The 13,209-nt window shown below is 44.5% G+C and overlaps 1 protein-coding gene across 1 annotated transcript in view; it reads left to right on the forward strand.

Annotated features, from left to right (window-relative positions):
- Positions 1-13,209, forward strand: part of gli3 (GLI family zinc finger 3) — a 74,458-nt gene that overhangs the window by 19,853 nt on the left and 41,396 nt on the right. Inside the window, exon 3 of the mRNA XM_035654012.1 lies at positions 12,099-12,204. Coding sequence (XP_035509905.1) covers positions 12,099-12,204 — 106 coding nt within the window. The remainder of the gene's footprint in view (positions 1-12,098; positions 12,205-13,209) is intronic.

Genomic DNA, 13,209 nt, shown 5'->3' on the forward strand with positions numbered 1-13,209 from the left:
ACACACACACACACACAGCTTTTACTCCACCACTGGTAGTCCCTCTCTATGAGGGCTTTGTCACCTCCTAAATTCATCCCAGGTGTGTGCATGTGTGTGTGTTTGTGATGGAGAGGGGGCCCTAAGCCTTTGTGCTGTGCTTGCATAGCGTTCCACGCCATGCAGCAGACAGCCAGGTAAATCCGATTACTCTTAGCGCTGGTGTGTGTCAGTGCTTAATGTGCCTAAATGCGACGGCACCTGCAGCCTCCCCACACCTGGCCACTGGGTCATTAACGTGGTGGTGAAGCTCTGGGAGGCGTGGGAGTTGAACAACGAGAAAAGAGCAAGGGGGGTTTATCTTCAGGGGTCTGTGATCTGGGCAAATCTCTGCTATTCACCCAGACTTGTGATCTCCCACTCCTCTTACGTCCAAGGCCTAAGACTGTGTTTACTCTGGTTTTTACACCCACTTCAGTGCAGAAAAGAGGAGGCACTAAGGAAACATTACCCCTATTGTTAGCATTAGCTAATCGTGGTGATGCCTGAGTCTTAGCTCCTTTTCTTGGGCAAACACTGGATAAGAGTCCATATCCTTCTTACCACAACACTAATACACGGGGCTTTGCTGTGGGATAAGAAGAAAGGATTGAGATGAGGATTAATGAGGGAGAAGTCTTTTTAAGATCTTAATTGTGTGCAGTGTGAATGGGATGCGCAGTGCCGACATCTGTTTACATTGTGCACTGATTATGCCGGTCAGTGGTCATGTAGCAACAGTGAGCCCACTTGCTGGCGAAGCATCTTCGCTTCCTCCGAGGGGATCTTCTTCTTTAAAGTGTCTCTTTCTTAAAGACTTGCCCTTCTTTGCCAGACTAAACACATCCGTGGAGGGACTTAAAGCACATCATTTTCAATGGCTTTCTTGCAAATATTAAAACCGCACTGAAACACCAGAGAATGTTTAGTGAAAAGAAGGCAACTAGAGTAAAGTAAATTTGCCAAGCTGTAGAGACAATGCTTAAGTATTTTGGCTCTGAAGTGACATAAGTTTTGTCTAGCTGTCCTGTATCTTTGATACAGTAGGTCATTGGTAGGAGTAGACCAGTGTCTCCAGGTTTTGATGGCTGCCTATCAGTCCAATAGTCTTTGGGTTTGCTCCTTTAAAAATCTAGCCCAGATCTGGCTGCAAGGGCCTAATCCACACACCAAAGCTTTGCTGTCCTTGACTGATCTCACCAACCAAGCCTGCTAAGCTAGAAGCAGTGGATCTCCTTCACATGTATCACTGTGCTCAGAGAGCAGTTGAGCCTGGACAAAGGTGACACCTGGATCATACTGGCCCTGTGTTCTGGGAAAGCTAGTGGGAACACTAAGCCATGGCCTAAAAACTGTCCTGGGGTTTTATGATGATGGTGGTGGGGGTGGTGGGTGTCCATTCTCAGGGGTTAAACTCTAAACTGCTGTGCTGAGCTGATCTCAGGTCTACTGGGCCGTAGCACGCCAGCCCCGGCGTCAGTCTGTCTGCCTCAATATCAAAATGCAGCTGACCACTGAACTGAATGAGCTAGCTGTCACCAAACAGAACGTGATCCGCACATCAATGGCCCCAGACTCTCTATAGTTAATTACATCGCTTGGTCATTCAGTTCATATGGACTGCACAGGACCTTCCCATATGTGCTGAAAGAGTAAGAGTGGTAAAGGGAGCAAGGAAGCAATTATAAAGTATGTGTCTATAGGTGAAAAAGGATTAACAAAGCACTACTCTGAACTTGCACACAAAGAACAAACTTTCTGGCCTCCGGTTGGTTTAAACGTGACAAGTAACTGGCTAGGATACAGGTTCAAACATCCTCCCCCAAAAGAACTGGGGAGTACAGAGGAGAGCCTGGGGTGAGAAGACACGTGCCTGTTTCAAGGGTAAGTGTTTGTCTTTGTGATTGTTTCAATATTGGCTTTTTGAGCGTGGTGGCACGGTGTAGTCCCCCAGTGGTGTGCCGGCACAGAGAAGCCTGGGGCACACTGCAGGCAATGGAGAGGGATCCCTTCCATCCACCTCCTTTCATCAAGAAAGAACAACATGGGCCTGTGCTCTGCTGTGGCCCCTTGGTCCAGCGCACCAGGGATAATCAGATGATCCCCTTTTATACAGCTTATTAGAGGCATCTCATGCTGTAAGATAGGCCATATTCTCACATGCATGTGCCCCTTTGTAGCGCTTGATGATTTAAGGGGGTTAAGCAGAGTTTGAAGTGCTTCGAGAATGCACTTTCATACCATCTTAAGGTCATTTGGTGCTCTTACCACAAAGCTGATGCGTGTGAACAGAATCTCTCAGAATAATGGCAGTTTTTATTAACAATGACAAGATTAAATGTGAAGGGGCTAAGAAGAATTAAGAAGAATTTACAGAGAACTTAAGATGTTCAAAGAAGAAAACTCAGCATTTCTTGGTATCATCGTCACAACATCTGTCAGTGTTTTTTACTCATTTTCAAATGCGACTGGTTAATCAGTCAAGCCACAGAGGCAAGTAAAAACAATAGCACTTTGTTGATGTTGTGAAGGCTTAAAATGAAGATTTTCTACATCTAGTACATCCAAAAATTGAATGAACTGAGGCACCACTTGCAACAGTAATATTAAGTGCTATACTATAGGAACAACAAGACTAAATGCTCATGGGGGCTTCTCCTCAGCCAGCTGGTAGAGCTTTTTCTCTCCTCCTTAAGTTACCCTGTAGTCTCCAGTAGGATAATCACCTCTGTGTGCTATGGGAGAATCAGTTATTTCATGCCTTTCCACATGTTTGTTTCCCATGTATCCAATTCTGATCACTCCTTTTTGTATTTGCATTCCTCTCACATAGTGGCAAAGATAAGCACCCTTATCCCTTCAGCCAACATCCCGTATCTTGCTCTCTTCACTCGAGGGTCGCAAGTATATATTGTTCTACACGAAGAGGAGGCTGATGAACACAGTATAATTAAAATGTTTCTAGCATCCTGGTGAAATGTAAGATATCACTGTAGAAAAGAGAAAGAGGAAGGGAGTCAGGGGCTGAGTCGGAGGGTGTAAGTGAGACAGAGGGGTAAGAAAAAGGGAGAAGAGCCAGAGTGAGCGGAGAAGAAGGAGGAGGGGGGTGTAACAAAGCAGAAAATGAAGAGAGACATAAAAGAATGGGAGCTCAAGGAGGTCAGGCCCATCACAGGCTTTAGTGTTGCCTTTAAAGATGCCTGGGACAGGTGGCAGCTCCAGACAATCTCGCACCACAGAGCAGCATCCTCTCAGGAGGAGATAAGGGATTCCTCCATCCAGGCACCCTCCTCTCCCTCCTCCTCCCACCTCTCCTTCACTCAAACTATCCACCTCCCTTATGCCCACCCCCCTCTCCTTCCTCCCGTCTTGGGGTTCTCCCAGACAGGCTGCTTTGATGTGGCTCAGTGTGAGCGGGCAGCTGTAGGCCACGGGGCTGCAGCAGCGCTGCTGGGCCACTGGGCCGGCGGACCATTGGGAGCTGGCTCGAGCACGGCTCAATCAGTGGGGCTCTCCGGTGCCCGGCACTTTCAGGTCTCATTAAAGCACTCCGGCAGGGTTAATCCTCTTTAAGGTTTACATGGGCCCCAGTTTGTCTCTCTGCCCAGGCTGAGGGAACCCCTGGGCGCCACCTGCGTGACAAAGACTCAAATCACTGTGACACAAGTTCCCTCCGTCTGTTGCCTTACTCCTCCACTCCCCTTGTATGTTCTCTTCCCTCTTTCTCTATGGCTCTCACTTGCCTTTCCCTGTGCCTTCTGCTTCTTCTTTACTCCCCCGTCCCTTGATAGTACCTAGGCCCGGTTGTAAGTCTTTTAGGATTATTTGGGTGGAATCTGTTGACAGGGGTGCAGTAAATGGATTACAACTTTGTCCTTGTTTTGGGATGCTGTGAGGAGGGAAAAGGGAGAGATCAGGAGGATGCGCTTTGAATAATGAGAGAGGCAATGAAAAAGAGATAGACAGAGAGCAGGATTAGCTGAAAGAATTAGGAAGACGATGCAAGAGTGAAAAAGAGGGTGAAAGAGAGGTTAAGGTGACAGCAAAGCAAAGAGCACAGAGAGTGGAAAAGAGAGAAAATCAGAGAGTTCCAGATGTTGTTGCACTCATAAGACCTAATTGGCCCAGAAGTGTCGACCTGTCTGGCACTGCAGCGCCCAGCAGCTATTTGTCTGATTGCTGTGACACTGGGCTTTGTCTTTGCTCTGTGACACACAGTTTCCTCCATTAGCCCAAATAATGGCCACGTACCTCCAGAGGCCTCCACAGAGGTTTGTGTAATGTCTGTATGGATTTGGTGGAAAATAGAGGAGTAGACTTAGAGTACAGGGGGAAATACCATTTCATTGCAAAATATATCAAAGTACCGCACTGGTGGTATTGAATGTTAAGCTTATGAACTTAAAGTCATATATGCACGACCATACACATGTGATTTAGACTGATTTCTCACCTTCTAGGCAGCCACTGGTTTCTAATAATTTATTTAATATGAACACATATGAATATCAGCCTGCAGAAGCTTACAGCTTGCTTGAGGTAGATCACCCAGAGCAATTTGTTGCCAATTATAAACTCAACTATGAATTCAAAGATTTTTCAAGATTGGGATTCCAGAGTTGTTTCTGTTATAATGCAAGAGGCAACGTGGGTTTGCAACATCTATGTCTCATTGAATTCTGGGATTTTCTGCAACATAGTTAATGAATGCATTGCTTTTTGGCAGTTTTCCATGAAATCTTGGGTATCAGAGTGCCCTTGAACGCACCACTGAGGACAATCTTTAAACTGGCCCCTTCTTTTTAACCACATTACCATGCGATAATACATAATTTTGACATAAAAACAAAGGTGACAAAATACTCACTGTGATGGATTACCACTCTTTTTTTTTAAGATTAAAGTCTCTGCAAGTTGATATTCATAGCACATGAACAATAGCTTCCTGGAAATGTAACTTTGTGAACAAAATTACATTAAAATGATCGTCTTTGGTCAGTGACCTCTCAGCATGATTCAGAATTGAAAAAGCTTTCCAGTTTCCCCAAGCAGTGTCTCAAGCCCATGTGTTATTATAATGCAAGTGTATTAGCCTCACAGTCACTATCACACAGTTCATATGCAGTTCTAGTATCACCTGTACAAGGGCCAAGGGAGGAGCTTTGACGGGTGAGGGTCTGTCTGACACAGCTGTGGCAATCAAGAACACTGTCACTGATATGACCTTGGCTCATGTATAGATGTCAGAGTAAATAAGTTGTAATACTTTTTCTATGATACATTTAAAGAAGTCTTTTCTTCACATTTCTTCAGTGACCCCAATTCCTAAATCATGATCTCAAAAAAGATCAAACCCTAAAGCGGCCTTGTATTTGAGTTGAATAAATCACAATGGGGGAGTTGAAGCAAAATAAATGTAGCAAAGTCCTGGTGAGTTAACCTGAGGTTTAAATCAACTCCCGTCTCTCCGAGAGGTATCATCGTTGGGAGAGAAGGAGATAGACAGATGTGAGAGATAAAGAGAGAAAAGGGGAAAGAGGTGTAGCGCAGTGTTTCAGCTACTAAACTGCTGTGTAAATCTCTCCCCAACTGGGTGGGGGAGAGGAGACTGGAGGGTGGGGTAGGGGTGGAAAGGGTGCTGGAGCGAGGGGGGAGGGCCAACGCATAGCGCTTTGTTCTGCTCCCCAGCTTATCCCAATCTGGAGAAATTCACCAAATGCAGGAGATAGATTGGCGCTCCACAGAGGCCTCGTGAAATAACCTTCACTCCCTTATCCACACTGGGATACAGGGAGTAAGGAAGGCGGGGAAGGGAAGAAAACGATGGGGTTGGGTGGTGCTGGGGGCCCCTGGAAGAGCAGTGTGCGTGCTTAGCTCCACTCTGTAGCAAGGCAAGGGTCCTAGTGCTAGTGTGCAATTTGTTAAGATTGACTCTGCTTGGTAAATGTCTTGCAGATGCTGGAGTTCCATTAAGATATGTGTGTGACTTATGGAGAAGGGAGCGGGTAGAAGAGGTGTAACTACAAGTTACTCGGAGCACAGCCTATGAATCTTTATCGTCCTGGTTGCTTAAATCAGGGTTACTTACTGTACATTAATTCAGATAAATGTTCTGCAAATGGATACATATTTTACAGGGGATACTCATCTGTAAAAATTTGAACTTTCAGATAAAGTTTGGCAGGGAATTATTGCATGTCATGTGGATGATCTACAAGCATAGAGAACCCTTGGTTGAATGAAAAATTATCCTGTACTTAACTTTGTAAATATTGGCACAAAGAGATAACCTGCTCAAACATTAAGTCTCTGAGCAAATATGCATAGACTTGTAGAACCATGAAAAGAAAGGATGGGCATTGACCGACCTGTTCAGTCTAGACAAACAAATTACTTCTGACAGCGAGTAGCGATGGAATGTATACTTGAACAGAGAGCGTGTTATCGCGCATAGTTGACGTTTCTCTTTTTACCGCTCACTTTCTCTTCTCTGTTAGTTTTTTTTCTTTTCCACCATGTTAATTGCATTTACCCACAGAAAGACTGTTTGTGTTTAAGGGTGTGAGAGCAATTGAGCAAGAGAGACAGGGAAAGCGAAAACAGAGGAGAACACAGTGGAAGAGAGAAAAAAAAATCTATTGATTTACAGAGGAAGGGCAGAGTGTGATCTGCCAGCCTTGCGTATATGATGAATGGCAGAGAGATTGGCAAGGCAACACTTAACATTCTTCTGTTATTTAACCTCTCTGCTTGCTTTGTTCTCCCTCTTTCTTACTATTGCTCTTTGCTGAATAAAGGCTTTCTCTGTTCTAGTGCCAAAGCATCGCATACAGTATAGAAAGCTCTGCACAGCAAGAACATTAGGCTAATTTATACAGCGGTAATTAGGCCATTAGACCTGAAACAATCTGGGACCCATAATTAAGCAAAGCGCTCCAAAAGTCAACAGCAACTCCCATTGAGCTTAGCTAAACAGTCTCCGAAAGTGTTATTTACATGTCCAAACAGCTTGAGGTCTCAGTGTAAGCAAACATGATGAGAGACGGGGTGTAGAGGGGATTGATCAGAGGGAGAATTCGCCTTCACAAGAGAGCCAGCTTCCAAACTACTTCTACTGATAGTCTGCATGGGGCTACAGCATCTCCTTCTCATGCCAGCCAGATAATTGTATGGGGGCTCAGTATCAGTAGCAGATTTTGGAGGAAAACTGTTAAGCACACCAAGTCATAGAGTACAAGCACATACTAAATACTCAAAGTCATGCCTGTTAGCAGATTTTTGTGTTTACTAGAAGAAAAATTCCCTCAGTTACCCTAAAGTTGTCACTTTTAATAAAATGTAGCTCATTTTATTTTGTTTTATAAGGATTAATTGGTTGATTTATATGATTGTGTTAATTTGGTACAAAATACTGCTTCCAGTAGAAAACTATTGCACTTTGATTCTCCAGTAATCCTGATGTTAACAGTTGATGTTTTACGAGGTAAAAAATCCGTAATTTAACTGTAGCTATGCTGTGTATCAGTGGTCGCAAGATGATAAACAAAAAATAAGAAATTAATATTTCAGTATATCAAATATTTGTCTTTCTGTGAAATATTATTTCCATGGAACAATACAAGAAGGGAAAATGACTTTTTTTTTTTTTTACCTCAAAAGGTGGGTAAAAACACCAGTAACAGAATACACCCAGAACTGCGTCTTCTTTTTTTTTTTGCACGTTGACGCTATGTACCTGTGCCTCTATTCACTCGCAGAAAGGAGCGACACAGGTTGCACTTGCAAACACGCAAACAGACAAAGTCTGGAGCAGCTTTCACACATTTTGCAAAGTGTTGCAGAGTTATGGTGTAACTGCGGGCCTCGCTGAAGACGAGCGTGCCTGAGTAGTGAGATCATGAGCGGGGAGAGAGGTGGCATAATGAAATCTGGCAGTCACAGCCCCGGCACAGGCTTCATATGTTCCACATTAGCAATTCACAAACCTCTGGAGCAGGCCCCAGCAGCCCTTTTCTCACTCCGCCATAGTCGCTTATGACAATCTGTCAGTGGCTCTTTGTGCTCTCGCTGCAGAGCGTCGATGAGAAGTGCAGTGTTTATGGAAGAGTGTTTCGTCCTCGGCTGCGGGTGACACTCTGTTAGAAGAGAGTCAGTGAACCCTTACCAGAGGAGAGGAGGAGCCCAGGTTTAGCAGTCAAGACAATAAACTCACAATGCTGAGTTGACAACAAAAGAGAAAGAATAGAAATTGTTTGCGTATTATCAAAATCCGAATCAGAATTGTGAGTGACAGCCCAAATTCTCCTAAAGTATCACATCACATACGTTGCAAAGCACAGCGGAGATCCTTTGTGGCAAAACTTCCATTATGAAAGGAGATTAACCAATAAGGATATTGCAAATGATGTGCTTTAGGCTTTATCCTTCCCTTGTCCTCCCCCTTCTTTTGAAATTATTCAAGTGTCCAATAAAGGACAAGGCAATTACCATCCTCTCTTTAATGAAGGGGAAGCTGGCTTTTGGTCCTGAGCACGGTGTGTTTGTGTTGAATTAGAATTAATGAGCCTGGTCAAAGTTTGCCTCTAATTGCCCTTTCATTAAGACCCATTTGTAATCATGTCTTAATGACTTCCATCCTCTCTGCTAAAAGAATAAAAAAGGAAAATTTTAAACCAAAAATGAATACTGCTGCTCTGAAATGTTGCACTGGGGTCATTAGAAATGTTTGAGGAGAGTTCTGAAGAGCTGATGAATTGGTAGAATAATATTACCCTTTCTACAGTTCAAAAGATGCATCTTTTAAAAGTTTGCAAACTATGATATCCAGAGTTCTTGGATACCTGACTTTCAGCATTTGATTGGTTGAGATGACTTCTTTAGTCCATCTCACTTTGCCAGTGGTGGTTTACCATATGCATCCGGGACAAAACCGTCATGATTACACTTTCCTTAGGAATGCTGGAGTTGCTGTGGTGTGTGGCCACAGTGGGAAGGTAAAAACTGTGACGCGTGTGCTGGCTTCCTATGTGTCTTCCAGCTGTATTCTGTATTAGAGGACGAGAATACCCCTGAATATCCAGAAGAGCAAGGGCAATTTAGTCCCGGAGTAAACAGTAAGGAGTCCCTACAGGAAACACTGGAGATGGATTGCAGGATGGAGTCTCTCCCCCCCTCTCTCATTCTCCCTCTGTTCTTTGCGACTGTATACATTCCCTCCAGTGACACAGGGCTGTTTGCCTTGCTAATGGAGAGCTGCGCTGGCGTAAAAGAGGTGGCAGGCTCTATTTAGATAGGACCATGGTAAAGTAAACTTCTGAGTTGGATTTAAATAAACCTCGGCGGAACGGTTTGCCATGCTGCAAAGTCATGGGCCACAGCAAGAGGGGGGAGGCGGGGAAGGAAAGAGTGATGAAGGAGCAACACTAAAGGGTCCAGTCTAGGCTCAGGGCTGTGCTGAGTGAGGAGCTCCAGAGACATAAACATAGGGGGGATCTGGGTAATTCAATGAGGAGTGGCGGATGTGGGAATGTAGGTGTGTGTTGCGGGGGTGAAGGGGTGGGGTCTTTAAAATGATTTCACAGTTTGTAATCTCTACAGTCATCCCCCATTGCCCAACAGGACAGAGGTTAGGATAAAGTTGCTGCAATATGGGCAGGGATCAGTAAGATTAGAGAACATAAAGCCTTTACTCCCATCGAGCGAGAGCACAGTACACAGACCCCAGTAAACCTGAAGGTTCATTTCCGACTCTGACAGCCAAGGGCCGACAGCCTTGGAGTGGAGCTGTGGAGAGTAAACAAAGCAGATTCTGCCCTTGTCTAGCCCATCCCTCTATCCCAGCATCCCCTCATCCCTCCCTCCCTCAGCAGCTCTGGAATCAGCCGAGGTGAGCCAAGCCAAAACTGAGTCATCAGGAGGAAACTATCAAACAGACAGAGACGGAGTGGTCAGATACTTGCCAGAGCTGTATGGAGGAGGCTTTTACCACTTATCTCTACTCTTGTGAAAAGAGGTTGAAAAAAGTTTGCCTAAGTTTTCTTTATACTCATTGAGCACATTAAGCCAACTCTAATTTGCTTTAATATTGCTCTGAGTATTTCAGGATGTATTTGGGAACGTTAATGATCAACAAGAAGTAATTAAAAATTAGAGACCTTAACTACTTATTGGTACTTAATGTAATACACCAAGTTGAGTCCCAATTTACTCTTACTTTTGAATTTTTTTGTGCAGCATTTCACTTGATTTTCACCTGAAGAGTCAATCAATCCCCACAGACTTTTTCTACCTTAACAATGAGTTTGCCCTCATTCATTGTGACAGCTACAAGTGACTGTGCTTTCACCGGATGAGAAAAGTCCACATTCAGTAGTAAATTATGCCAAGCAAGGGATAAAATCTGAAAAAACCTTTCTTTTAGGGCCTACAAAATGTCGATGATTTAAGCCATCAATTGAGAGCAGATTTTTTCCATTGTACACAGTGCAATGCAGGAGCAACAGCACGGCAGGCTGAGTGTCAAAATGACCACAAACCACAAAACTAACTGTGAGGGAAGCAGAGAAGGGTGATAGAAACGGAAGGCAGCGTGCCATCAGACAGCGTGAGCGAGGGCAGCGTGGCTCTAATATGTTGGCTCCTCCGACGCTCTTCTGTTGGGATGATAACTGTCAGTGAAGTCGGCTGAAAGACTTTTGAATCAGACGGTGGATCATCCTCGTCAGCTGTCCTCAGTCGCTCTGGAGAAAGCTTTCATAAGTCTAAAAATTACTCAAATTGTATCACCTGGGTATTTCAATTTGAACTTGGAATGTTCTTGGAAGTGCAGTACTAAATCCCTGGAGCGCCTTTTTAAGACTTTAATTCTAATGCTGTGGGATTACAAATAACAGCAAACTGATCCCCTCTTTAATTTTTTGCTAAAGCTGGCAGTGATCATCCCAATGAATGAATGAGTAATGAGGTAAGCAGACCTGAGATGTGCTGGGGGATCAACACCTGCTGCGTTGCCCAACGTTTGGCACGGACAAACACTTGTAGAGCTGTCGGGCACCCCACCGTTTGGCCATCTGCCCCTATTGGCACACGCTTCCAAATGTTTACAAGCAAAAAAAACACATAGCTAGCAGCCTCAGAGACTTGCTGTGTGAAGGTATGCAGATGTTGACGCATGCTTTGCCTCAGGGTGGTGATACGCAACTTGGCAATGGTCTCAGTTACAGGCAATAAAGTCACATGTGTTCTGGAAATGAGATGTGTTCCTACAGCATGTGAATGTACAAGTGATTAATTTGTTGCCTTATGTGTGTTGGTCATAGCTGTTCCTGTCTTTTTGTACAAGTTTTAACCCATTTCAGTTTCACAATGAGACCCGCTCACGGTTTGCTTGTTGCAACTTGTCCAACAATTGGATGCACAGTTGCAACATAAAATTCCAGCTTTAGTTTTAAAGATTATGGTGTGGAGTGCAGTTAAGGTTAGAAGATAAGTGCATTCATATGTGAATCCAGTCTGGTGGCAGCACAGCAGTTTCAATTTCAGGGGTAAAAATAGAGAAAGGCTTGGAAGCGCATATTATGCAAATGTTTTAATGTTTTATCTGGAGGGGAAAAAAAGAAGCCTCTCGATTCTCTCTGGCAGTTGTGACAAAACACTGAAACGGAAAAGGATGTTTTTGTTCTCATTTTGTACATTTCATTGGTTGTACTTAAACATTATCCTTTGTACAAAACCATATTATGCTTGGTGCGGTGAGAAACGTGCCATTTGGCTGCTTTTCTTACAGTTATTTATCGCTGTTTATTTTGAGTTGTATCAGCCTTGAGACATTTACAAAGACTTCCTCAGCGAACAATTTTGGAGCAGAGCCGCTCTTAGTTCAGTGAATTTAATGAGGTCTAATTTGGGTGGGTCTGTTGAAAGATAGCCATCAACCACTGCCTTTCATTATAGCTGCTATTTAGATTAGCTGAGGAGGGAATGAATTCACATGACAATAGGTTTTAGAGAAACCAGGAGTCTTATGAAGTGTAAAGAAAAAAAATCCTGTCTTACATTTTCTCTTTCTCCTTCTGTTACAGCTGCACCACAGTTCTTCCCTACCTTCCATCCTCCTGTGCCAATCGACGACAGACATACCCAGGGACGTTACATCTACGAGCCTTCCCCCGTGCCCCCTCTTCACGTGTAAGTCTCTCAAACTGGTCACACACTCGCACACACAGCAAAATACTGCTGATCATACCTGAGAGCACATTGGATTTCGGCTGCATCGCGCACGCATCATTGGCGAGCTCCCTGCTCCTAATGGCGATACAAATCAAGCTCCTAAACTTCCTTCCGCCTGTGGGCGTGGAGCATCCTCCTCATGGGTGCTGGGCGCCTCTCTTTGCCTTTCAGGATCAAAGGCCACGGCCCTGTATGTGCGCAACATGATCCGCATGTCAGAGACACGCAAATGAACATGTGTCAGAGACATGGAAATGAGAGTAGGGCGAGGGGAGCCTGGGAGCGTGCGATTCTCATAAGAGCAGTGATCAAGCCTTGTCAAGAGAAGGAAGCAATTCCTCTGCTGACATCTACCCATCTCTGACAGACACAGATGGGCTCCTGACACAAGAACCGTATACAACTAACCGCCCCGCTTCATCCAATCACGTGCATGTACAGGCTATCAAATATGAAGTAAGGTAAAAACATGGTGTCATGCCTCGTAAGAGAGAGTGGTAAGTATTTATAAGCTGAGGAACTCTTATTACAGTAGTCTCGTATTTCCCTGGAGTGCTTCTGATGGTGTTGGCCAGGTCAGCTGAGAACTTCAAAGCATTCCCTCAGCTCACTCACTTACATACACTCATGCACTCACTTTTTTCCTCCTCCCCCCTATTTCACTCTTTCTGTCTCTTTTACTCTCTCCATCATTTGTATTCTTTGCGTCCAAACAGTGTGTACCATAAAGAGATGCTTCATCGTCCTTGCGGTGCTTGTTTCCTACCCGCAGACACGAAGGAAGCGATCACAGCGCGACGAGGACAAATTGGATGGGGCAGCTACTTGGGCCGCATTATGTTTGATATTCTTCATCATTATCAACTCCCCCCTTCTCCTCCTCAGGAGTCATATCTCTCCCTTGCTGATGTGCCACTAAGCGTAATGAATTTTTTATGTCCCCCCCCCCTCCGCCTCCCCACC

The sequence above is a fragment of the Morone saxatilis genome, unplaced genomic scaffold (genome assembly GCF_004916995.1).
Source record: "Morone saxatilis isolate NCDOM2014 unplaced genomic scaffold, NCSU_SB_2.0 Contig0, whole genome shotgun sequence".
Taxonomy (NCBI): Eukaryota; Metazoa; Chordata; class Actinopteri; family Moronidae; genus Morone; species Morone saxatilis.